Source organism: Anolis carolinensis, chromosome 5 (assembly GCF_035594765.1).
Source record: "Anolis carolinensis isolate JA03-04 chromosome 5, rAnoCar3.1.pri, whole genome shotgun sequence".
NCBI lineage: Eukaryota > Metazoa > Chordata > Lepidosauria > Squamata > Dactyloidae > Anolis > Anolis carolinensis.
Window position 1 is genome coordinate 104795526 of NC_085845.1, and position 27432 is coordinate 104822957.

Below are 27432 nucleotides of genomic sequence, written 5' to 3' on the forward strand. Positions count from 1 at the left end.
GTTTGGTTTCCCTCCTTTACATTTTGTTTCAGCCTCTGGCTGCAAAAGCCCAGGAAAAGTGGCTTGGAGTCTGCAAGAGCTGGCTGCAGTTTTCTTTGCAATGATTGGTCAAAGAGTACAACATCTTAGGACCGCCCTTTTTTAACCAGGGTCTAGTCTCCATTTTGGAGCCTCATTTTGGCTATAGTCTTCCAACGTGCTGCAGCTGTGCAAAGCTAACTGGGACAAATCATCCTCAAAACCAGGCCAATCTAAGCCTATCCAAATTAGATAAGTATTGAATTATACTGATCTGGAATAGAAAATCTAATTAGAGGAGCAAGGTTATTCCGTCGCTTCTAGAACTAATCTTTGCTGTAAAGATAGGGAAGGAAAGAGTTTCTCCTTCTATTATAGACAGCGTGATTAGAGTGTAGTGGTTTTATAATCACCTTTGCCTTCTGGAACCAGGGATAATTCTGTAACTAAAACCTATAGAAATTTGTTTCATTTTCTGTAACTTTAAGATCTGTGCCAAGTTTACAACTTTGTATGAATAAACATCCTTTTTTTTTTGAAGTTTTCCAGACTCAGTCGTTCAATATTGTTAGGACAGCTTATAGGGATTTGCAGTTCGCCCGGATAAAGGACGGCACGTTTCAGCTTTATAGTTTTTTTTTTATTGTCTGGCGGACGGCACAGGTACAACAAATTCAAAAACATATTAACATAAAATATATACAGCAAATTCCACAGATAAAAACACAAAAATATAAAAATTTGCACCAAACACAGATACAGACTTGACATATACGGTAGTAGGAATAGAATGCAAATCAAAACTCATGACTGAAAATTGACTGGGTAGTAGAGTTGTGCGTGGAACCCGTTTTACTTCATAGTTTCATTACCTTTGGGAGCACGTACTGGGAAGTCCCCCCTACAAAAATTAGCTTGATATGAAAGCAAGCAAAGCCAATCATAGTCTCCCCCTCTGCTCTCTTGAGCATGTGGCACTTCATGACTCCTTGCCTTGGAAAGAGAGTGTGTGTGTGGTGTGCAGTTCCAGGATGCAACCAATCACCTCCTCTAAATTAAGAAAGTCAGAACTTGCCTCCTTGCCTTGAGAGAGTTTGTGTATGGCCTGCAGGCCCAGCATGTGCCTGCCCGCAGCCGAGTGTCTCCTCTAGAGTAAGAAAGTCAGAAATTGCCTTCTTCCCTTGAAACAACGTGTGTGTGGCATGCAGAACCAGCATATCTGCCTGCAGCCGAGCACCTCCTTTAGAGTAAGACAGACAGAACTTGCATCCTTGCCTTGAGAGAATGCTTGTGTGGCATGCAGGCCCAGTGCGTGCTCTGCCTGCAGTCAATCGCCTCCTCTAGAGTAAGAAAGTCTTGCCTCTGCTTTGAGAGAGCGCATGTGACGTGCAGGCCCAGCACCCACATCTGGCTGCACACAAGCACCTTCTCTAGAGTAGAAACAGGTAAGATGCCTCCTTAAGACTAGTGCCTGCCTGAAGCTGAGTGCCTCTCCTCTAGAATAAAATAGCTCAAATGCCTAAAATAATAGGAAGGGGAGCCGGGGAGCCTGGGACCCCTCCCCCCCCCCAATAATGAGCCGATAGAAAATGGATCTTTCAGCACCCCAGAGTGGAAAAAAAATCTGTCCTCCCAATTTTGGGAAGCTCCCAAAAACAGATTGGGGCCCTCCAATGCAAACCAGGATACGAAATGGGTCAAGGTTTACACTGAAAGCATAACCCTACTGGGTAGGCCTGCCAGAAGAGCTGGGTCTTCAATTGCATTTTAAATTCCAAAAGCTCATTTAGCTGTCAGAACTCTCCCAACAGATCATTCTACAGTCTAGGAATATCTAGGTTCTTCAGCATATCTCCATGGTCAAATTCCACCATAGATGTGTACAAAAGGTCTTAGAGATACCCTAAATGAGGTTTATTTGTGTTTTGTTTTTACTTTTGTGGGGGTATTGCATCTGCAACCACAGCAAATGTGAAGCGCTGACTGTAGTTACAAAATGTGATGATTAATCTCTTCATCTATGAACTCTGATACATGGATGTTCTAAATCATCTCAAAACAGAAATGCTGTCAAAAATTATTTTGAAGCTGTAAAAAAATGCATACATTCACTTCCAAGAAATGGATCAGAATGCAAGCACTCATGCTCTAATCTTAATTTGAGCATGCCAGAAGTCAGTTTAAGCACTTTACCACTGTTTCTTGGTAACCGATTTTTGCAGGCAGGCCTATTGCCATAGCAAGAACTCTCACTACAACGACAACAGTCGGGGAGGGCAAAGTGTTCAAAACTAGTTGGCGTATATGATCACTGTAATCATGAATGCAAAGTACGATGTCTCCTAATGCTAAAGTCCACACATTTCAACATGTTAAACCTTTCACTGTATAAGCAGAAAGGTACAGGTATGTTCTTGGGCATTACATCTTAAGCAGAACATTTGGGATCAGAGACAGAAACAATATGGAAAGAATTATGAAAGATTCCTGCAACACAAAGTAAGGGAGGAGTTGAGCATGTTTCAACATTTGTTTTTATCTCAAACTAACAGTATCCATGCTTGAATACGGAATTCAACCAGATTAGGTAAGCTTTTCAAAAGTACACAAAAGCATTACAAACTTTCTAGAGAACACGTGAAGGGTCCTTCCAAAATGTACCCAGGTAAGGACTATTTCCTTCACCAGCCTCCACTTTTCTTATGATTTCCATTTTGGTGGCCAAACTTATAGGTTTATACTTTTAATATAAAAATATTAAAATTACTAAGGACTGGGGGGAAATTATAAAATACATGTTAGTTGCCACTCAAGCAACAGTTGCCTTGGGTTGGAAAGAGCAAACAAAGTGGGATGTTAAAAAATGGTATGAATACCTAGCTGATTTTATGCTTCAGGATTATATCCTTGAAAGGAGAACTAAATATATATCAGGCCGAATAAAAAAAGAATTGGGAGCTGAAATGGGGAAGATTGATAGATAAAGTCAAAGGACAAAGAAAATATGAAGAATTGAATCATTCTCTACTTACGATTGATCAATTAAAATAATATCTGAATGGAAGAAAGTACTGTTCCCAGAGGGAGGGGGAGGGGTGAAAAACTACTTGACATAAATGGGAGATAAAAGTGGAACTAGCAAGTGTAATGTTACTGAGAATATGTGATTGGATGTGTATGTTGATGGATTTTGTTGTTGTTTTGCTGGTATCTACAATAAAAACATATTAAAAAAAACTTTTAATATACTACGTTTAGCTGATGAGGCAGGCTTATCTGCTTCCCCCCTTTCTCTTTGCTTTGTTGTTCACACATGTTGACCAAGGGATTTTGGACACAGCTGCTGTTTACTTAGCTACTGAAGCAGGCATGTACAGCTACACTAGCATTATCCTTTCTCACTTCAAGTTTTATTACATTATTTATTGCACTTCTGGAACCTGACAAGAAAAACAGGAACTGGGGCCATAAATAGGTGCACACATACATACACACATATCAATAGAAAGTGGGATGGTTTTATTATCTCCAAATATTCCTGTATTGCAGATGGAGCATGAGGGTCTCCTGAAACCCTCTTACAGTGCAGAGGCAACAGGGATGTTAGGAGGGGAGAGGCTGACTACCCATGAAAGGCATGTCAACAAGCCTCCTGACTGCTGCTTCGCCTCCTCCTCCCTCCCTCTGAGTGGAGCCATTCCATGTGGTACCTAGAAGTGGGGGTGCCTTCGTTTTAGGCCTGTTCCTGGATGACACATATTCTGTATTAGAAACTAGAACTCATGTGGTCTATCCAATGAGATTTTCTGAATTAGCACCCCAAATAACCAAACCGAATCTAAAGTTGACCAAAAAATGATTTGTAACCCTTTTGGTACTAATGTTGGAGAGTGGTCCCTGGTCAAAGTGGTCCCTGGTCAAGTGGTCCCTGGCCAAAGAAAGGTTGGGAACCACTGCTATAGATTCATAATCATTGGACTTTTCTGCTGTTTGAACCTTATATTTAATTAATATGCTTTTCCTAGGTATTCTGTTATCTGCAAATGTTTATACAACCAATTTAATGATATCAGACCCTGAAATTTCATGATAAAAGTGTGGCAATTGAATATTTTAATAAAAAAATAAAATAAACAAACCAACAAACAAAACTGTTGCTAGCTGGGAATGGGAGAATTGTGGTTTGGCACATCTTGAAAGGAATGTATTTAAGCAAAAGTGCTCATGCTTATTGACAAGACTCCAAAGTTTTCCACATACTAGATTCCACATTTGCACAAATGGCTGTGTTCATGGCCTTGACTTCATTTGTGCCAAAACAACTGATTAGCTTCCCACCCACCGTCAAAAATGAAATGAAGGACCAAACTCTGTGAATGCACCAGCAACTGGTGTTCAGCTGGTGCAGTGCACTAAAAACATTCCAGCCATTATCTTAATGATCCTTGTAATAACCTTTTGAATAAGGCTGACACTGTTGTGCCGATATGTGAACCAGGCCCACAGCCAGAAATACTGCCAAAAAGGGGCCTTAACACTACTTTGGGGGGAGGTGGAGGGGAGGTAAGTCAGCACAAAGCAATCAAACCTAAAGCAGCTCAAAACAAAATGTAATGTTCTGGAACAGGTTTAGCCCTGTTATCAGTTACCTGTATTTCTTTGCATTAATTTTCCAGAATGCTGCACAATAGAGGAACATTCATGTCAACAGATTAGGTAACAGAATTGGAAGAGACCTGGAATATACTCTACAACCGCATCTCTGGCACTGTACAAAGACCAAGCCCAGCATTCCAGAAGACAGGCTTGCATGAGCCGTACCTTGAAAACACCCTGTTTGTAAAAGATTTGTACTAAGGGCTTGCTTGCTCTCCTGCCTGCCCACTGTCCAAGCCACTGCTTCTTAAAATGTGGACCCTGACCCCAAATGGGGTCACCTGAGGTCAATGTTGGGCCCACAAAAAATTGACAACAGTAAAGGGTTTCTGAATGCCACACATATCAGTTAGCAACAATGTGCAGCATTTACAATGGACTCTGCAGAAAATACTTGAAGCTGTGCTCCATAAAAAAGGAAAACCAGCTTGTTTAGCAAGCTTCGCATCGGTGGAGGTCACAGTTTCCCTGGTTGTGGGTGAACTACAACTCCCAGAAAGGAAGGTCAGTTCCCCCAAACCCTTCCAGTATTTCGGCATATCAAAATGTGTGCCAAGTTTGGTCTAGATCCATTGGTGTTTGGGTTCACAATGCTCTCTGGATATAGGTGAATTACAACTCCCCCAAATCAGGGTGAATTTTTCCCAAAGACCTCCAGTATTTTTTTGCTGATCATGGGGGCTCTGTGTGCCAAGTTTAGTCCAATTTAATCTTTGGAGGAGTTCAGAGTGTTTATTGATTGCAGGTGAACTATACATCCCAGTACCTACAACTCCAAAATGCCCGGGCCAATTCACCTCAAAACCCACCAGTATTTAAATTTGGGCATATTGGGTATGCATGCCAAGTTTGGACCAGATCCATCATTGTTTGGGTTCATAGTGCGCTCTTAGATTGCAGGTGAACTATAATATTCCAGTACCTACAACTCCTATAAATCATGGTGAATTCTCTCCAGAGAATTCTTCTCTCTAGTATGTTTAGTTACTTATCAATTTCTCTGTTTGCTGTGTGCCATAGAAAAGAATAGGAAAGGGTCAAAGGAGAGGCAGTGGGCGGAGTTATGCAAATTCCAAACCAATGGAGAAAGTAAGGAACACTGTGATGTCTGTGGTGGAGGAAACACAGAACATCAAGGATGAAATTGTCCCTGTATGAAAGCCTTCACTTGGGTGGGGGCAGTATGGTGTTTGTGGAGGACATTGGCAGGGCTCTTGGACATGTTCACGGCGCTCACTATAACTGGTAATGTCACTGGAGGGAGGGCCAGTGGTGTCTCCTCAGTAGCTATTTGTGGAAGTGGGAGCTTGTCTGTGTAAATGGCCACTCCAGCCACACACATACATACATATTTTCACTTTTCGTATGTGTAAACATTTCTCAGGTAGAAAGGTGGTGTGAGTAGAAAATGTTTAAGAAGCTCGGGTCTAAGCTGCACCATTTATGTGATTCTGCAAAATATTCTAGCTCATGTGGATCATAATGCTGCCAACGAATAAGCATTATATCATCAGTAGTTGCAGTGCTTTGATGAAACCAAAACTAAAGATTCCCATGTGTGTTTCCAACTCAAATCAAGTTGTGTGTGGACGGATAGGACAGATAGCAGGAGTGGTCACGGCTGATGATCCTGATGATCGGCTGGACTATATGAGAGCAGCAGAGAGAGATGAAAGCTCCAAGAGACTTTTAAAAGTTTGGGCCAGGAGTAGGAATGGATTTGGGCTCAATGCCAGGCAGAGAAATGCCTTGGGCAGACACTGAGGATATAAACAATAGAGTCACATGACTAACTTTAGTTACTACTCCTGGGATGAAAAAAAGTAGAGCCAAAGAATTAATGGCGAAAAAGATATGGGAGGAGTTTAACAGAGAAGGGGAAGAGTAGAAAAATGCTAAGCTTAGTTTGTTGTTCCTTGTGCCCTTTCTGATACGGCTAATAAAAACTCAGCTCATTTTTCTTTCCTTCTTCTACTAATTGGCCAACAGTCTGTAGTTAGACAGTATTTTTAGCCCTGCCTTCCAACAGCTGTTGGTCTAAAACTAGCTCAGGGGAAAATGAGACTACTCTCTGCTTGGACTAGAAAAGGGCTACTTACGGCCCCTTTCTTCCATTTGAAGAAGGAATAAGGATGGTAGGCTCCTCTACACTTGCCCAGAGCCTCCCTACACTGTTATTACTGAGGCCCCATCTATACTGCCATACAATACAGTTTCTGAATCGGTTTTGAACTGGATTGCACTAAGTAACAAAATTTGAAAAATTCTGTTCTTAGCTTGAAAGTGTTATTTCCTGTTTAATTGTGCAGTACTTACTTTGAAAGTAGTTGTTATACTCCAGAAACTTGGTTTTTGTGGCTGCCACAAACTATGTTGAATTGGTTGAGACTCAATGAGATATTCATTGAAAAGTCATAGCAAAAAGTGCTACGGGATATCTCACAGAAACAAAGTCTTTACAGTTTAATACACTTTTCCCATGTTTTTATTATAGAATCAATCACAAAATGGCATTTATAACCCAGGAACAAAAATTGTGTTACATAGCGTTATATGGTAGTATAGTCTCAATATAATTCAGTTCAAATCAGATAATCCGGATTCAGAAACTGGGGCCCCTCCACACAGCTATATAAAATCCATATTGAACTGGATTATATAGCAGTGTGGACTCAGATAACCCAGTTCAAAGCAGATATTGTGGATTATCTGTCTTGATATTCTGTGTTATATGGCTATGTGAAAGGGCTCTGGATTATATGGCAGTGTAGATTCAGCATGAATGTGTATGTTGTATGCATGTGATAGACACACACACACACACACACACAGGCCCCTTCAACACTGCCCTATAAAATCCAGATTATGTGCTTTGAACTGGATTATATGGCAGTGTAGCCACAGATAATTCAGTGTAATGCAGATAATGCGGATTATCTGCTTTGATAATCTATATATATATAAAAGCGTGATGGCATCAGGGCAACCCACAAAACAAAAAAACTACAGGCCACCCAACCTCGAAATTTGACAACACAACCCATCATCCACGGCTCCAGTAAGATACAACGAAAAGAAAAGAAAAATAAAGGGAGGGAGAGCAATAATTGTTTTTATCCAATTGCTGCCAGTTTAGAGGGCTAATCTCTTCCCACTTCGTCTCCTAGCAACCAATTCAGCCAAGGGACAGCTAGGGTTCAGTTAGGGGACAGGCAGACTTAGGCCTCACTTAGGCTTCTTCCACAGATTATCTAATTTGCACTGGATTATATGGCAGTGTAGACTCAAGGCCCTTCCACACAGCTATATAACCCATTTATAATCTTATATTATCTGCTTTGCACTGGATTATCTTGACTCCGCACTACCATATAATCCACTTCAGTGTGCATTTTATACAGCTGTGAAAAAGGGGCCTCATATAATCCAGTTCTAAGCAGATAATATAAGATTATCAATATGCAGTAGAGTCCCACTTATCCAACATAAACAGGCCGGCAGGATAAGTGAATATGTTGGATAATAAGAAGGGATTTAGGAAAAGCCAATTAAACATCAAATTAGGTAATCGTTATACAAATTAAGCATCAAAACATCACATTATACAACAAATTTGACAGAAAAAGTAGTTCAATGCTCAGTAATGCTATGTTGTAATTACAGTAGAGTCTCACTTATCCAACACTCGCTTATCCAATGTTCTGGATTATCCAACGCATTTTTGTAGTCAATGTTTTCAATATATCGTGATATTTTGGTGCTAAATTCATAAATACAGTAATTACTACATAGCATTACTGCGTATTGAACTACTTTTTCTACCAAATGTGTTGTCTAACATGATGTTTTGGTGCTTCATTTGTAAAATCATAACCTAATTTGATGTTTAATAGGCTTTTCCTTAATGCCTCCTCATAATCCAACATATTTGCTTATCCAACATTCTGCCGGCCCATTTATGTTGGATACGTGAGACTCTACTGTACTGTATTTACAAATTTACCACTAAAATATCACAATGAATTTAAAACACTGACTAAAAAAACATTGCTTATGAAAAGGCAGACTGCGTTGGATAATCCAGAACATTGTATAAGCAAATGTTGGATAAGTGAGATTCTACTTTAATATGAAATAATTACTGGGATAGAATACTGCAGAACAATATATTCTCTAAAACCAGGACAGTAAATAAAGACCAACAGTCTGAAAGCAGGAAAATTCGAAATTCCACAAAGGAAACAATCAGGGCCAGCTAACACCTCACAAGAAAGGATTCTTCCAGAAAGGAAGCTGAGAAGGGAGTGAAGCATTGTGTATTACCAAAGTCATTATTATTACTATCATTATTATTATTATTATTATTATTATTATTATTATTATTATTATTATTGTGTTGCGGTCAACCGTGAAAATGAATACAATCTGGTTCCAAGTATTCAAAAACACTAAAATCAGAATATATAAAAATTAATGTGGTATATTAAAACAGAACAATACAATCTCTAAAATCAGAACACTAAATAAAGAACAACACTCTGAAAACAGGGGAATTCCACACAGGAAACAATCAGGGCCAGCTAACACCTCCCAACAAAATATTCCCATCATCAAAGTCTGGTAAATCCTCTGTTTTCTCAGGGCCACAGACAGTAGAAGCACATAAAATATTGCAAACACCACCACTCTGAAAACAAGGGAATTCCAGACAGGAAACAATCAGGGCCAGCTAACACCTCCCAACAAAAAATTTACTCGGGGAGGAAACAGCCAGGCTTTAAAGCTGCAAGGCCATTACATCCTAATCATTTTTCCTAATTGCAGCATTCATACTTGCCTCCAACATACAAAAAAAATAAATCAGAAATATTGTATATTCACAACCTTTAGGAAATAATATCCCCTGATGGCGCAGTGTGTTAAAGCGCTGAGCTGCTGAACTTCTGGGCCGAAAGGCCGCAAGTTTGAATTGGGGGAGCGGAGAGAGCCCCCACTGTTAGCCCCAGCTTCTGCCAATCCAGAAGTTCGAAAACATGCAAATGTGAGTGCATCAATAGGTACTGCTCCGGCGGGAATGTAACGCCGCTCCATGCAGTCATCCCACATGACCTTGGAGGAGTCTATGGACAACGCCGGCTCTTCAGCTTAGAAATGGAGATGAGCACCAACCCCCAGAGTCGGACACGACTGGACTTAATGTCAGGGGAAAACCTTTGACCCTTTACCTTAACTACCAATTCCTCAATACTTTATTTCCCATAACACCAGACTTCGCCACAGCAACGTGTGGCCGGGCACAGCTAGTCTGGATTATATTACAGTGTAGAAGGGGCCACAGAGGGACAAAAGATGGGGCACCTTCTACACTGCCATATAATCTATATTATCAACTCTGATAATCCACATCATCTACTTTCAACTGGATTATATTAATCAACACTGCCATTTAATACAGTTCAGTACATATAATCTGGATTTGTATGGTAGTGTAGAAGGGGACTGGATCTATACTGCCATCTAATGCAGTTTCAGGGTTATCTGAGTCCACATTGTCATACATCCAGTTAAAAGCAGGTAATGTGGGATTGTATTCAGCTGTGTGGAAGGGGCCTGGATTATATGAGGCTGGATCTACACTGCCCCATATCCCAGGATCTCAAACCAGATTATCTGGCAGCATAGACTCATATAACCCAGTTCAAAGCAATAATCTGGGATCAGATCCTGGGATATACAGGACAGTGTAGAATAGGCCTGAGTCTGTTCTGCCACCCCATGCAAACGATTGTTACCTTGACGTGGTGCTGGGGCTTGAGCGCCTCGATGATGCCATGAGCTATACCGTGCAGGGCCACCCAAGACGGGAAGGTCATGGCAGAGAGGACAGACTAAATACGATCCCTGGGGAAGGTAATGTCAACCCACCCCAGTATTCTTGCCATGAAAGCTACATGGATCAGTACAACAATGAAGGAAAAAGGAAGAGAGGCCGACCAAGGGCAAGATGGATGGATGGGATCCTTGAAGTAACTGGCTTGACCTTGAAGGAACTGGGGGTGGCGACGGCCGACAGGGAGCTCTGGCGTTAGGCATGTGGGGGGGGCTTGAGGGGCTTCAGCCCCCCCCCCTCCCGAAATTCTCAGGGTGGTCCGGGAGAAGAACTTAGATTTATTATTTAAACTGTTATGTTTATTCATATCATGAATATCATACCATGCTCAATATATCCCATATGCATGGGGATATTGGGATAACGATACAAAAGGTTTGCTAGGGTAGACCCTCTCCCGCTCAGACGTACCCCCCCCCCCGAACCAAAATCCCAGCCCCTCCCGAAACAAAATCCTGGCTACGGGCCTGTCTGGTGTTGAGGTCCATGAGGTCACGAAGAGTCGGAAACGACTATGCTACTGAGCAGCAGCAGCAGCTGTTCTGCCATATAATCCAGTCCGATGCCCTGACGCTGCATTATGTGGCTGCCTAGATCCAAGGCAGTGTGAGAATCCAATAAACCCTGCAGGAGATTTCCCTCTGTGCCCAATACAAGGAAATGAATGCAAAGCCAGCTGCTGGGGCAAACCTCAAAGAGAATTTCCCACTGAATTGGAAGTTGAAGGGGAGGTCAGTGGGTGGCAACAACAGAGGGGGAAAGGGAGTGAAGGGCAGGTGTTCAGGTCCTCCAGCAGGTGCAAAAATGGGCACCTCCCTGGTCTGAGACCGCAAAGAGGCTCCAAACCTCTGAAAAGTACAGAAGAGAAGCAAGCCATGACCAGAAGCAACTCCAAGCGCCCCAGAGGACGAGCCTGTCTCCAGCCAAGGCAACCAGGGGAGCCACGTGGAGGGGGCCGGGGCTACTTACGCTCCTTCCCTTCTTGCTCCCGGTTTGGATCAAGGGCACCAGGTTGGCCATGGCTCTCCCAGGCGCCACCCGCTGCTACCGTGGGCTCGGTACCTGCCTGGCCCTGGCAGAGGAAGGAGGGAGGGCAGAGAGAGGGGCGGGACGAAGGTGGAGCCCAAGAAATCCGCCTCCGAGTAAGAGAAGAGAAGATCTGTTGGATCGAGCCCTACAGGAGCCTCTCCGTGAGCCTGGGTTGGGTCCAAAGGGACTGCCCCCTTTCCCTTTCAGCCTGGATTTCCTCTTGGGTCTACCGAAGGGGAGGGAATGGGTCTAGGAAACTCTCAGAGGCAACGGGTCAGGACGACGTCCCCCTGTGAACACTAGTGAACTGAACACCCGTTTCTTCTCCAGCGAAATCTCCTGGAGGCGGCTCCTTATGTAATGCAACCGACAAGCTCACTTCCAAAGCGTTGGATATGGATAGTGCAACAAGGGGTGATTCAAAGGCAGGGGAGGGGGGAGGAATACTGTAGTTCCAGGAAAGGAGTTGTCCTACTCCAGGAACTTCGTTTTTGTGGCTGCCCCAAATTGTGTTGAATTGGTTGACAGTGTGATTTTATTGTTTATGATTTGTTTTTATTGTTGAGTTTTATATTGCTTATTGCCTGGGCTTGGCCCCATGTAAGCCGCCCCGAGTCTCCTTGAGGAGATGGGGCGGGGTATAAAAATAAAATTATTATTATTATTATTATTATTATTATTATGAGATATTCATTGAAAAACTAGCGCAAAATGTGCGGCAAGATGTACAGCAGAAACAAAGTTTGTTCGCAGTTTAATCTGTTGGGAATCATCATGGACTACTCAAGTCTAAATGTAGTTAGATAGATCATAGAATCATAGAATAGTAAAGTTGGAAGAGACCCCATGGGCCATCCAGTCCAACCCCCTGCCAAGAAGCAGGAAATCGCATTCAAAGCACCCCCGACAGATGGCCATCCAGCCTCTGCTTAAAAGCCTCCAAAGAAGGAGCCTCCACCACAGTCCGGGGGAGAGAGTTCCACTGCCAAACAGCCCTCACAGTGAGGAAGTTCTTCCTGATGTTCAGGTGGAATCTCCTTTCCTGTAGTTTGAAGCCATTGTTCCGTGTCCTAGTCTGCAGGGCAGCAGAAAACAAGCTTGCACCCTCCTCCCTATGACCTCACATATTTGTACATAGCTATCATGTCTCCTCTCAGCCTTCTCTTCTGCAGGCTAAACATGCCCAGTTCTTTCAGCCTCTCCTCATAGGGCTTGTCCTCCAGACCTTTGATCATTTTAGTTGCCCTCCTCTGGACACATTCCAGCTTGTCAACATCTCCCTTCAACTGCAGTGCCCAGAATTGGACACAGTATTCCAGGTGTGGTCTGACCAAGGCAGAATAGAGGGGGAGCATGACTTCCCTGGATCTAGATGCTATACCCCTATTGATGCAGGCCAAAATCCCATTGGCTTTCTTGGCAGCTGCATCACATTGCTGGCTCATGTTTAGCTTTTTGTCCACGAGGACTCCAAGGTCTTTTTCACACATACCGCTGTCGAGCCAGGCGTCCCACATTCTGTATCTTTGCATTCCATTTTTTCTGTCGAAATGAAGTATCTTGCATTTATCCCTAGATGATAGAGTTAAATTGAAGGAATCCTTTCCCTGTTTCCAAAGCATGCCTAGACAGGCTTTACTGTGTTTCACTCTATCCTTTTTACGTCACATCCCTTAGTTTGAAGTTAGTAGAAATGTGAATCTCCAGGGACACTAACTTCTCATTGGTCAGAATGTCTTTTATGGCCCCAATAAACTGGACCATGAGGTTGGAACCATTTTGGTTCTTCTCTTCTCCCTTTGTTCTTCCAGCTAACACGAAGCATCTCGCCGTCTCTCCTGGCAAGATGTAACTATTTAGATATTTGTTATTTTTCCTTTCTTATTTTTCCTTAGAAACCAGTCTAGAGTAGACTAGACAGCGTCCAAGCCTTTCTATCTACAATGGAGTTCTTTTTACGTGAATAAATACTTTTTTGAACTTTTACTGAGACTCTGCAGTCCATTGCAACCCTAAATAGACAAAGGCTTCTCTTGCTCACCCCGTATAAGTAACTGTTGCATTTGAAAGCTTTGCTTTTGCTACTCTGCTGATTTTTGATGTAATCTCCCCCAGAGAAGGTTAAATTGAGTCTAACCGCTCAGAAATTACCACAACATAATTAACTTTTTGGATGTTTTTATGACAGACCCAGTTAGGAAATGCTATTTATCATCCAGGAGCAAATATTGTGCTACATAGTGATCAGACTGCATTGTTGAGATTGACACAGAGAATCTCATCATTCCAATATTTACATGTCCTGCCGCCATACCATATTGGCTTGACAACAAAGGGATTTAGTAATATTAAAAGGGATCTTTTAATATTACTAGTAAAGGTAAAGGTTTTCCCTTGACATTAAGTCTAGTCGTGTCCGACTCTGGGGGATGGTGCTCATCTCCATTTCTAAGCCGAAAAACTGGCGTTGTCCATAGACACCTCCAAGGTCATGTGGCCAGCATTACTGCATGGAGTGCCATTAACTTCCCGCCAGAGTGGTACCTATTGATGTACTCACATTTGCATGTTTTCGAACTGCTAGGTTGGCAGAAGCTGGGGCTAACAGTGGAAGCTCCCCGGATTCGAATCGCCAACCTTTCTGTCAGCAAGTCCAGCAGCTCAGCGGTTTAACCTGCTGCACCACCGAGGACTACTTTTAGTAATATACCAAAAAAAGGGAAACGCTAAAGAATGCTCAAACTTCCGTACAGTGGCACTTATTTCCCATGCCAATAAGGTAATGCTCAAGATTCTGCAAGGTAGACTCCAGCAATACATGGAGTGAGAGTTGCCAGATGTACAAGCTGGGTTTAGAAAAGACAGAGGAATGAGAGACCAAATTGCCAATATCTACTGGATAATGGAGGAAGGTAGGGAGATTCAGGGAAAAAAATCTATTTTTTGACTACAGCGTTCCCTCACTTATCGCTGGGGTTAGGTTCCAGGACTACCCGCAATAAGTGAAAATCCGCGAAGTAGGGACGCTATATTTATTTTAATATTTATACATTATTTTAGTAGTTATACACTATTTTAAGTCTTTGTCAACCAATCGTGTGTTGATAAATCTCCTTCTTTCTCCTCCTGTTGCTGCTTCGGCTCCTTTTCTCTCTCTTTGGCTTCTCCTTCCTCCCTTCCTTAGGCTGTACATTGTAATTTTTTAAAAATTTATAATAACTCTTTTAGAGTTTATTGAAAAACCGTGAAACAGAGAATCCACAAAAAGTGAACCGCAAAATAGTGAGGGAACACTGTATTCTAAAGCCTTTGACTGCGGGGATCATAATAAATTGTGGCAAGTTCTTGGTGGTATAGGGATACCAAGTCACCTTGTCTGACTCCTGAGAAATCTGTATAATGACCAAGTAGCAACAGTAAGGGCAGACCATGGAACAACAGACTGGATCAAGATTGGGAAAGGAGTGCGGAAGGGCTGTATACGTTCACCTACCTATTCAACTTGTATGCAGAACACATCATGCGATGTGCAGAGCTTGATCAATCCAAGACTGGAGTTAAAATTAGAGGAAGAAACTTTAACAACCTTAGATATTCAGATGATACCATTTTGATGGCTGAAAGCGAGGAGGAGCTGAGGAGCCTTCTAACCAAGGTGAAAGAAGAAAGTGCAAAAGCTGGGTTGCAGTTAAACATAAAAAAACCCCAAGATGATGGCAACCAGACTGGTTGATAACTGGCAAATAGAGGGAGAAAATGTGGAGGCAGTGACAGACTTTGTATTTCTAGGCACAAAAATTACAGCAGACGTAGACTGCAGCTAGGAAATCAGAAGACCTTCACTTCTTGGGAGGAGAGCAGTGACCAATCTCAATAAAATAGTGAAGAGTAGAGACATCTCACTGGCAACAAAGGTCCACTTAGTTAAAGCAATAGTATTCTCCATAGTAACTTATGGATGCGAGAGTTGGACCATAAGGAAGGTTGAGCGAAGGAAGATAGACCCTTTTGAACTGTGGTGTTGGAGGAAAATTCTGAGAGTGCCTTGGACCGCAAGAAGATCCAATCAGTCCATAGTCCAGGAAACAGTGCCCGACTTCTCACCGGAGGGAAGGATATTAGAGGCAAAGTTGAAGTACTTTGGCCACATCATGAGAAGACAGGAAAACTTGGAGAAGATAATGATGCTAAGGGAAAAGGAGGAGGGGCAAACCAAGGGCAAGATGGATGGAAGGTATCCTTGAAGTGACTGGCTTGACTTTGAAGGTGCTTGGGGTGGCAACGGCCGACAGGGAGGTGGGCTGGTCCATGAGGTCAAAAAGAGTTGGAAGCAACTGAACGAATAAACAACGACAACAAAAGGGATCTAAATGGGCACTCACAACCTACCTAGTTGTTAGGGATCTTCCACAAAGCAATATAACCCAGAATATCAAGGCAGAAAATCCCACAATATCTGCTTTAAACTGAATTATCTGAGTCTACACTGCCATATATTTCAGATCAAAGCAGATATTGTGGGATTTTATTCAGCTGTGTGGAAGAGACCTTAGTCCCAACTTGAGATGAACAAGTGAATCAATGGGAACGTCCACAAGTGTTAGTGTACCAAGTTCTCATTAATTCAGCATGTCTTCTCTAGCTGGGATTAACAGTCTGGCCCAATCCTCCAATTATGCAAAGCAGGCAGGGTCCCATGCAGTGGTGGCTGGTGCTTTCCATGTAGGCAAGATGATGAATCCATCAATTTTTAGACTGGGCTATCCAAAATGGCCAAACTATTTTGAAAATGAGGTTTAGCACTTTGGATAACTTCCCTTAAAATTGGAGCTAAAACCCAGAATGACTGGAGAGCCACACTGATATTGGGGTAATGAGCTGCCACTAGTCCTTTGTTTGTGTTACATATCTGTACTAAGCCACAAGGAAAATTCACTGGAGTCAAGAGAAGGTAATTCTCCCCATCCCTCTATACTGTAGCTATGTTCTGACATGTCTACATCTATGAGTGCTCAAAGTGAAGAGAGGACAAATCTTTAGTGTCTCAGATTGGATTCATATTTAGTGTCTTCATTGTCTTGATCTGGTCTGTTTAGCTCAGTGGTTCCCAACCTTTTTTTGACCAGGGTCCACTTGACCAGGGCCCATTCTCCAACATTAGTACCAAAAAAAATCATTTTTGGTCAACTTTAGATTCGGTTTGGTTATTTGGGGTGCTAATTCAGAAAGGAGTGGAAATAAAATAAATTCTAAATAAAGAGGAAGAAGGTTTGCAGACTGGATTTTCATTCTCGCAGCCCACTGGTTGGGAACCACTTATTTAGCTGCTACATTTTATCAGTAGCATTTGAAAGGGACTTCTATGTTGAATTGGCTGAACGTATGTAGAAGTTTCCCAGCATTTCAGAATCTGTTGGACTAATGGAGTATGACCTGTTATGATCACAATCTATTGGGGATTATGACTTGTTAGGATCATAACCTATTGGATAGTAGAGTTTCAGGAGTGTTCCTTTAGTTTATTCGGTAATGAATGATCACTGGGCACATAAATAACTTGTTTCTATTTCACGCTCTCAGCAGACAAAGATTCAAGTTTGTTTTACTCATGATTTCATGTATTTAAAGATAAGGGTACATTTCTTGTCAGGTTAAACTTTAAAACATTTCAGTTTGTATCTTTAACTTATAGTCTTTATCAGTCTCTTCAAAACTATATTGCTCTATTTTATAACAGTCTACTTCCAAGGAACTCAAGCCTCAACTGACTTCTAACTTCTAACATTGGCTTTTGTACTTTTAGAGCACTATTAGAGCACTGGACTTTAAGACTTTTCTGCAGAATACATAAAGGTAAGGTAGAGTGGGTTAGGGACAAAACTAGTTCACATGCACCCTCCCTGCATTGGCATCTACAAGAAGGCTAATGTCTAAATCCTTATTCATACTTTAGGTGAAGCAGAATATGTGCATTCCTGATTTTTCCGAAACACTCTTCAGCAGAGATATCAGATTCGGTTTCTAGAATCATAGAGAAGGCAGAGACCACAATGGCCATCCAGTCCAATCCTTTGCTATACAGGAACACACAATCAAAGCAGCCCTAGCAGATGGACATCCAGCCTCTGCGTAAAAGCCTCCGGAGAAGGAGACTCCACCACCCTCCAAGGCACCATATTCCACTGTCAAACAGCTTTTACTAGGAGGGCATTCTTCCTAATGTTGAGGTGGAATATTTTTTTCCCTTCAGTTTGAATCCTTTGCTCCATGTCCTAGGGTGCTTCCAGACAGCACTAAATCACGGGTTTTAAATGGGCAAAAAAATCCTGGGACTTCAGAAGAGGTCTCCCACACAAAAAACCCTCATGGGGTAGGACCACTACTGCCCAAGTCAGCAGTACACAATCAAATAGGAACACACACTCTTAAGCCAGGAACAGAACTTTGTCATTATTGACTATTTTTACAGCCTGGCTGCCTGGCCATCTGTTCAGATGCAAGTACACCATGAAACCTCTCTGCATAGATGGTAATACAACAAGGTCTGGGTAATTATAGTGATGATGGCGTTCTGTTCCTGGTTTGATAGTGTCTGTTCCTGTTTCATTGTGTGCTACCTACTGTGAAAGTACTTGCTGCACCCCAGGAACTTCATTTCTCTGTCACAAACTTCATTAAACAGGTGAAGGACAAAGTTCCTCTTCCCAGGACAAAGTTTTTGCCTTCTACTCAAGTGTCACCTTCATTTTAGGAACTGACAAATCAGGAACAATCATCTAAAACCCAGAAACAAACCCAGATAAAAAAATTGCATGATTTCCTATTGCAGGGTCATACAGACATGTGAAGATCTGGATATTCGTCTCAAAATCGTGATATTCCTGCACCTGGAAATCTTGGGTTTTTTTGCCTTTTGTAGCGATTGCTTCCAGATTTACAGGGAATGGTGTCTGGCCACCCTCCTGTTTGTTATTAAAGCTCCTGGGATAATGGTACTGTCTGGATGGGCCCCTAGTCTCCAGAGCAGCAGAAAACAAGCCTGCCTCCTCCTCCTTGGTGTGACATCCTTTCAAATATTCAAACATGAATCTCATGTCCTTTCTCAGCCTTAAACATGCCCAGCTCCCTCAGCCGTTCCACGTAGAGTTTGGTTTCCAAAACTTCCCAACTTCTCATTCCCCTCTTTCTCAAGCGAAACAGTTACGTTATGTGCTCTTTTAATCCCCTGATATAATTAATTTGTAAAGTATACTCTGATTTTTCACTGAAGCTTATTGTTTTTCTTTAACTGAATTCTCTAGATAAAATCTTCACAAATCTAATAGGCATTGTGAAACTTGTTGTTTTAAAGAGCATATTCTGTACGAATACCCAGGGAATTGTGAAAGGAATCGCACTTAAACACTTTTATGAGCTTAGGGGCAAAGCAGTTTGATACGCCCTTTGTGAGTTATGTAACTGATGGTTTTAAGACATGTGATATGTGAATAAATCCTTTGTCGTTTTAGCTTCTCATTAAATGGCAATGAGTTTTCATATGCACAGCAAAGTTCCTTCTAACTCCATAAGAGTAACATGCATTTTAAATGGTAGCAATATTTACATAATACTGTTATTGGTTTCATGTCTATTGTTTGTGGAAGCTAATTGGAGACTTTTGTTTATGAATTGACAATATATGCGACACTAGGAAATGGTGGTGAAATGGGTTAAACCCTTGTGTTGGCTGAACTGCTGACCTGAAGGTTGGGTTGCTGACCTGAAGGTTGCCAGTTTGAATACGTGAGATGGGGTGAGCTCTTGTCTGTCAGCTCTAGCTTGCAGGGACATGAGAGAAGCCTCTCAGCAGGATGGTAACACATCCAGGCATCCCCTGGGCAACGTCTCTGTAGACAGCCAATTCTTTCACATCAGAAGCAACTTGAAGTATATTCTCAAGTCTCTTCTGACACGATAAAAAATGGCACCTACTTCTATTCTCACCTTACCTCTAATTCAGGAGTGCAAATCATGTGGCCATCCAGATGTTGTTGCACTACAACTCCCAGGATTTCTTATTCTTGGTTATGCCAGCAAGGGCTGCAAGGACTTGCAGTTCTACAATATCTGGAGACAGTGTGATTTTCCTCCCTGTCTTACATAAGGCAGAGGTTGCCTCTGGGTTACATTTTTTCTGGAAAAAGAAAAAATATATAAAGTCTATCCTGTTTCAGCTTGTTATTATGTTCTTTTGAGCAGTGTAGATGAACTCCCATTGCCTGGAGAAAATGAATTACTATGAACATTATGGAACATGCATGGGAAAGTATTAACTCCGAGATAATTTTCTGCATGCATTTAAAAATGTATTTTAACTATTTCTCTATTATATGTACTTACTGACTTTTGGAGCAGCATTTCCCCACTTTACTTTATCATGTTAATTAAAATGAAATGAAACCATTTAAGGCAGCCACAAAAATAAAAATAACATTATGAATGATAAATTACATTTCCCTCGCAGTCTGGCTTTATGTCTGGTCACAGTTTAGTTGCCTTGATGGATGACCTCCGCAGAGAACTAGATAGGGGAGTGTTTCCCTGCTGGTTCTCTTGGATCTCTCAGTGGCTTTTGATACGATCAACCATGGTATCCTTCTGTGTTGTCTGTCCGGAATGGGTCTTGGGGACACTGCTTTGCAGTCGCTCTGCTCCTTCCTAGAGGGTTGTACTGAGATGGTGATGCTGGGGGACACCTGCTCGGACCCCTAGCCATTGACCTGTGGGGCCCCACTAGGTTTTATTCTTTCTCCCATGCTTTTCAACATCTCCATGAAACCACTGAATGAGGTCATCTGGAGTTTTCGAGTTGGGTGTCATCCCTACACAGATGACAACCAATTCTACTACTCTTTTCCACCCCATTCCAAGGAAGCGCCCCGGATCCTGGACCAGTGCCTGACAGCTGTAATGGACTGGATGAGGGCCAACAAGCTGAGGCTTAATCCAGACAAGACAGAGATCAACCTGGTCAGTCCTGAAGCCGATCAGGGTATAGGGTGATAAACTGTGCTCAACAGGGTTACACTCCCCCGGAGGACACAAGTCCGCAGTCTGGGGGGTTCACTTGGATTCAGCTGAAGCTCAAGTGTTAGCAGTGGCCGGAAGGGCCTTTGCACAGTTAAAGCTTGGGTGTACCTCAAAAAGCCTGACTTCACCATTGTGGTCCATGCCTGTCAAATCTAGAATGGACTACTGTAATTCACTCTACATGGGGCTGCCTTTGAAGACAGCTTGAAAGCTGCAGTTAGTGTAAAGGTTGGCAGCCAGATTACTAACTGGACCTGGTTATAAGGAGCATACCATGCCCCTATTAAAGCAGCTTCACTGGCTGCCGACGAATTTCTGGGCCCAATTCAAAGTGCAGGTTATTACCTACAAAGCTCGATACAGTTTGGGGCCATCTCCTTCTTTTAACTGGCATGGGCCCTAAGATCCGCCAGGGGGAGGGCTCCTCTCGATCCCACCTCCGTCTCAAACATGTTTGGTGGGGACAATAGAGAGGGCCTTCGGTGGTAGCTTCCTGGCTTTGGAATGCCCTCCCTAAAGAGATTAGGGTAGCCCCCACTCTCCAAGTTTTCAAGAAACAACTGAAAACATGGTTTCTCAAACAAGCCTTTGACCATGATTACTGATTATAGCCTTAATCACTACAAGGATTCAATGATTTGCTTCCCTTCTGCACTTTATGAGGCTGATATTTATACAGCTGCGATTTTGTCAGCCTGCTGGGTTTTATCTCTAATTAATAGGGGTTTTATTCCTGTTTTAAGTAAAATTGTTGAGTTAATTTTATTGTTAAAAGGTAAAGGTTTACCCTGACGTTAAGTCCAGTTATGTCTGACTCTGGGGGTTGGTGCTCATCTCCATTTCTAAGCCAAAGAGCTGGAGTTGTCCGTAGACACCTCCAAGGTCATGTGACCGGCATGCCTGCATGGAGCTCCATTGCCTTCCTGCCGGAGCGGTACTTATTGATCTTCTCACATTGGCATGCTTTCGAACTGCTAGGTTGGCAGAAGCTGGAGCAACAGCAGGCGCTCACTCCGCTCCCGGGATTTGAACCTGGACCTTTCGGTCTGCAAGTTCAGCAGCTCAGTGCTTTAACACACTTCGCCACCGGGGCTCCTTAATTTTATTGTTACTAATTTTTTATCTTTTTGTATTTTGTTATATTTGTATATTGTTCCACTATTGACTGCATTCTGTGAGCCGCCCTGAGTCCCTTTGAGGAGATGGTGGTGGGATAAAATTAAAGCTTTATTATTGAGATGAAATCCAGCATATCTATCTTGATAATAAAGCTTTAATTTTATCCCACCACCATCTCCTCAAAGTATTATTATTATTATTATTATTATTATTATTATTATTATTATTATTATTATTATGATAAAGGCCCCCTGGAACAATTAGGTCACTAAATTTTCATCTATATTGTAGAATTGATACAGTGTAACACATGACTCAATGCTATAGAAACATGGGAGCTGTAGTTTTGTAAGGTCTTAGTCCTGCTTTGTCAAAGAGTAGTAGTGCCCCATGAAATTACAAATCCCAGCAGTCCATAGCATGGAGCTACCACGGTTAAAGTGGTGTGTATTAATTCTACCACATACATGCACTCTTCAGTTCAGTTCCAACTGTATTTTGATGCCGTAGGCTGGATCTACATTGCCCAATATCCCAGGATCTGTTCCCAGATTATTTGCGTATCCCAGATTATCTGGCAGTGTAGATTTATACAATCCAGTTAGAAGGAGATAATCTGGGATCAGATTCTGGGATATAGGGCAGTGTAGAAAGGGCCACACAGAAATAAATTACAATTCTTCAACAGTTTAATCTTGATGGTAGTAACTGAATCTGCATTGCTAATGTCCTTTTTAGTTTTGTGTTTAGTAACAGTGTTTTGGGTTGCTGTGAGTTTTTCGGGCTGTATGGCCATGTTCCAGAAGTATCCACTTCTGACGTTTCACCCTCCTCTATGGAAGGCATCCTCAGAGGTTGTGAGGTCTGTTGGACACTAGGTAAGTGAGATTTACTTTATATATCTGTGGAATGTCCAGGGTGGGAGAAGGAACTCTTGTCTGTTTAAGGCAAGTGTGAAAGTTGTAATTGATCACTTTGATTAGCATTGAATAGTCTTGCAGCTTCAAAGCTTGGCTGCTTCCTGCCTAGGGGGATCCTTTATTGGGAGGTCATTAGCTGGTCTCCTCCAAGGTGAACGGAGCCACCTAAGCTGGACTATACAGGTCAATAGATACTCCACCAGACATTTGTTGGGAGATGTTAGCTGCCTCTGATTGTTTCGTGTCTGGAATTCTTCTGTTTTCTCAGTGTTGTTCTTTCTTCACTGTCCTGATTTTAGAATTTTTTAAATAGTGGTAGCCAAATTTTGTTCATTTTTATGTTTTGAATTGTTTTTATTTGGTATTGTTTTTGTTTAGTGTTCTGAGTAATCTTAGCGTGAAAATCTGTGATTAACCCATTTCTTACTATTGATAAACAATCCATGACTACTGGCTAACAATAGTCCACAATACCCAGAGGGGCGTAGTTTATGCTGGCCTGCAAAGTGATACATACTTCACTTCTTCACTTCACTTCACTTTATATCTTAATTAGTCGCTCTCCACCAGAGTGCTCCGAGCGACTTACAATTTAAAATATCATTCCACAATATAGAAACATTCAACATAAAAACATTCAACAGTGACTATTTGGCATGTGGATGCAATGAGTTCCACAGAATTGGAGCATAGGTCGAAAAGGCTCTACGCCTTGTTGCTTCCAGGCGTACCTCCCTAGGGCCCAGTACATATAGGAGATTTTCCTGGGAGGATCGAGGTGACCACTGATGGAAAAAAGGAATGAGGCGGTCCCTAAGATATAATGGTCCTTGGCCATTTCGAGCTTTAAATGTCAGGATCAGTATCTTGTAAGAGATCCGATGTTCTATTGGTAGCCAATGCAGTTGCTTTGCCTCAGAGCTTTTCAAACTGTGTGTCATGACATGTTGGCATGCTGGCTGCAGTATGTAGGTGTGTCATGTGAATGTAACAAGAAACCTCTGATTATGTGAAACAAACAATAAATCATATTTGTAAATAATATATAAATGAAAGGTTTTCATGAAATACTTTGTGTCCTCAAACCATTTGTTATTACAATTTATGCATGTGTCCGTATCTCTGGTTTAACCTCTGGTTTGCTATTAAATCTGGATTACTGTGTCACGAAATGATGCATGTCTAAAAGGTGTATCACCAACATGAAATATTTATAAAACCCTGTCCCAGTGGTTCTCAACCTGTGGGTCCCCCAGGTGTTTTGGCCTACAACTCCCAGAAATCCCAGCCAGTTTACCAGCAGTTAGCATTTCTGGAAGTTGAAGGCCAAAACATGTTGAGAACCACTGCTCTGTCCTATCCACTTTTGCTTTCCTTCCTAGGGTCATTTCTCTTAACATGCGTTAGTTGTTTGCAAAGTTGTTTACAATTATCAACAAAGTGATAAGTACATTGCATTGTCTGACCCAGAGCATTTTGAACTGTATGTCATGACATGCTGGCATGTCAGCTGCAGTGTGTGGAAAGATGGCTGTGGGGCCGAGCAGGTGTCCCCCAACAACACCTTTTGGGAACAACCCTTCAGGAAGGATTGAAACCACTGCAAAACAGTACTGCTAAGACTCATTCCCATAAGGTGTCCCAGAAGAATACTGTGGTTTACAATATCGAAGGCTGCTGAGAGGTCCAGCAGAACAAACAGGGATACACTCCCCCTGTCCAGTTCCCGGCGTAGAACATCCACTAAGGCGACCAAGGCTGTTTCTGTTCCATGTCCCAACCTAAAGCCAGTCTGTGCCGGATCCAGATAGTCAGTGTTTACCAAGAATGCCAGGAGTTTTGAGGCCACCACACATTCCAGGACTTTGCCCAAAAAGGAGAGACTGGAAACTGGCCAAAAGTTTAGATGAGTACATATTAGGCATTGGCAAACTTCAGACCTCCTGGTGGTTTGGACTTCCACAATTCCTAACAATTTACGACTTGGTATATATAGTAAGTTTGCCCGTGCCTAGTATATATAGTAAGTTAAAATGGATGTATAATACAACCTGAGATGGAATAATCCTCCACAAGTTAGGAATGGTTGATGGAGCAGAAACCATCAATAGGTTGGATTTTCATTATTTTTTGTGACCTTGTAATTACATTTTTTTAATAAAATCAATTCTACCTTTTTCTTGTTGGAATATATATGACTAATTGTTCTTGGGCATATATTTCCCCCTAAGAATTGCTCAGGAATTGGGCTGCTCCAGTCAATCACAGCCCTGGGCAATGTTTTGGTGTTCCTTGAGCTATTTGACACCCTAAAACAAATGTTTCCCAGTTTTTGGGTGTTTTTCTTAGCAGGGAAAAGTGTTGGGATGTAACAATGCTCTGCAGAAGAACAGCGCCCCACAGTGGTAGTGTGGAAATATTGGCTTAGAAATCTTAGGGTAACCTGAAACCTTTTACCTTCTATAATAAACTATCTTACCCCCCACTGTGTATGACGTAAACTGATATTCTCAGCTTTTATCCACCTCTTTCTCAGCTTCCTTTCCATTTTGGACTTTTCAGCTCCAGTTCCTGGAAATATAGCATAGATCCAGTATGTTTCCTATCAGTAATGGAGTTCTTTGATAAAGATTAATTTAGTCTGTAACTACTGATGTTAATTGCTCCTTAAAAGTTCCATCTCAGGCCCCTTCTACACTGCCATATAAAATCCAGATTATCTACTTTGAACTGGATTATAGGGCAGTGTGGGGTAGCGCAATTTAAGGGAGATGTTGACAAGCTGAAATGTGTCCAGAGGAGGGCAAATAAAATGATCAAGGGTCTGGACAACAAGCCCTACAAGGATCAGCTTAAAGAGCGGGGCATGTTTAGCCTGTAGAAATGAAGGCTGAGAGGAGACATGATGGCCATGTATTAAAATGTGAGGGGAAGTCATAGGGAAGAGGGAGAAAGCTTGTTTTATTCTGCCCTGGAGATTAGAATGCGGAATAATGGTTTCAAACTACAGGAAAGGCAATTCCACCTGAACGTTAGGAAGAATTTCCTAACTATGAGAGCTGTTCAACAGTGGAACTCTCTGCCCTGGAGTGTGGTAGAGGCTCCTTCTTTGGAGGTTTTTAAGCAGAGGCTGGATGGCCACCTGTCAGGGGTGCTTTGAATGTGATTTTCCTGCTTCTTGGCAGGGGGTTGGACTAGATGTCCCCAAGGTCTCTTTCAACTCTATGATTCTATAATCCAGTTCAAAGCAAATAATGTGGATTATCTGTTTTGGTAACCTGGATTATATGGCAGTGTAGAAAAGGCCTCACACTCATTCAGTTGCCAAATGTAATTTCCCTCTGCTAACAATAACCAATTTGGATCAGAGGAGTACAGTTGTAAGTGCATAAACTCCACATTGCCTGAAGAAAAGTGGGAGAATGGTCCAACTAGTCAAACTACACACACACACACACACACACACACAATACTCCATGTCAAATATACTGCTCACCATTTTACGAATGTCAACACAAAAATACATCACTTACCACTTTCTTCTTTACTGCAGGATTATCTTTTATTTCGCCAGTGCTTTTCTCCTTGGTGTTTGTTGTGTTATTCTCCATGTTGATATCTGTTGATGAGATAGAAAAAAAAATTAATTATCTTAAAATTAATTAACAGAAATAACTTTTAACCTCTAAACATTCTTAATTTTTGTATGGGATTGATTTTATCCAGCAAGACCCTATCAAATAATGAGGTCCTTCTCGAACTTGTGAATTGTGGTTTTCTCGTGTGAAAAAAGTGCATTGTGTAGTGATAATGTCCAAAAGAAGTATAGTGCTGTATGCGATTGGCAATTGATAAAAACCATAAATAAATAAATATCCCAACACTGTATTTGTTAACAGCTATATGTACCTGTAACGTGCCATACTTGTAACTGCAGTTGTTTAATAGCTTCAGTTGCATAAACTCCAGCCATTTCCAGATGCAGGGTTACCCACAATTAGAAACCATTGTAAAGTTATACTGTCTTTTTTATATTCTTAACAGATTTTCTCTGGTTAAGGGAAAAGGCAGACAAAACAGTAGAAAAGCAGTGGTGAGTGAAAATGAATTAAGCAGAGTGACAGCCTACTACAAGTCTTGCCTTACACTCCCCTCCATGTGTCTGTTCTAGTGTAGTGTTTCATTCATACTATTTTAACAATCATAGAATTATAGTTTACTTAGAATTGCTGTAATAGGAAATTCTCAGTACCACACTAAACTATATTTCCCTAGACTCCATCTGATGGAGCTGTAACTGTTATAGAAATACGAAATTGATATAATTGGGAAGCAGGACATATCCTGGGATGTTACCACTTTGCCACTGACAACCTTTTGGAAAATGGAAATCTCTGTAACCTTGTGGAGATTTCATGATCTTTGGAAAGGCTTGACCTTGTTAGAAGTCACAACCTTTTTGGAAAATGACATTCATTCAAGGCAATTAGGTTTCTCAGCTGTTAAACTGATGTACCTATATATCTCTTTCAGAGCTGGCCCTAGGTATTTTTCAAGTGTAAGCGAACAGAATTTTGCCCCCCCCCCCCCAAACCAATCACTGAAAAATAAAAGCATTGGATAAGCGAAAATGTTGGATAATAGGGAGGGATTAAGGAAAAGCCTATTAAACATCAAATTACATTAAGATTTTACAAATTAAGCACCAAAACACCATGTTTTACAAGAAAT

At 41.8% G+C, this 27432-nt stretch overlaps 1 protein-coding gene across 3 annotated transcripts in view; it reads right to left on the reverse strand.

Annotated features, from left to right (window-relative positions):
* slc2a9 (solute carrier family 2 member 9) overlaps positions 1 to 27432 on the reverse strand; it is a 108518-nt gene that overhangs the window by 56368 nt on the left and 24718 nt on the right. The window contains exon 2 of one of the 3 annotated variants that reach the window (XM_008115897.3): positions 26235 to 26320. In XM_008115897.3, the coding sequence (XP_008114104.2) occupies positions 26235 to 26312 (78 nt within the window). In that variant the 5' untranslated portion in view covers positions 26313 to 26320. Of the gene's footprint in view, positions 1 to 11533; positions 11915 to 26234; positions 26811 to 27432 lie in introns of those variants that run through there. The other 2 variants (XM_008115896.3, XM_008115898.3) reach the window with 2 other exon arrangements.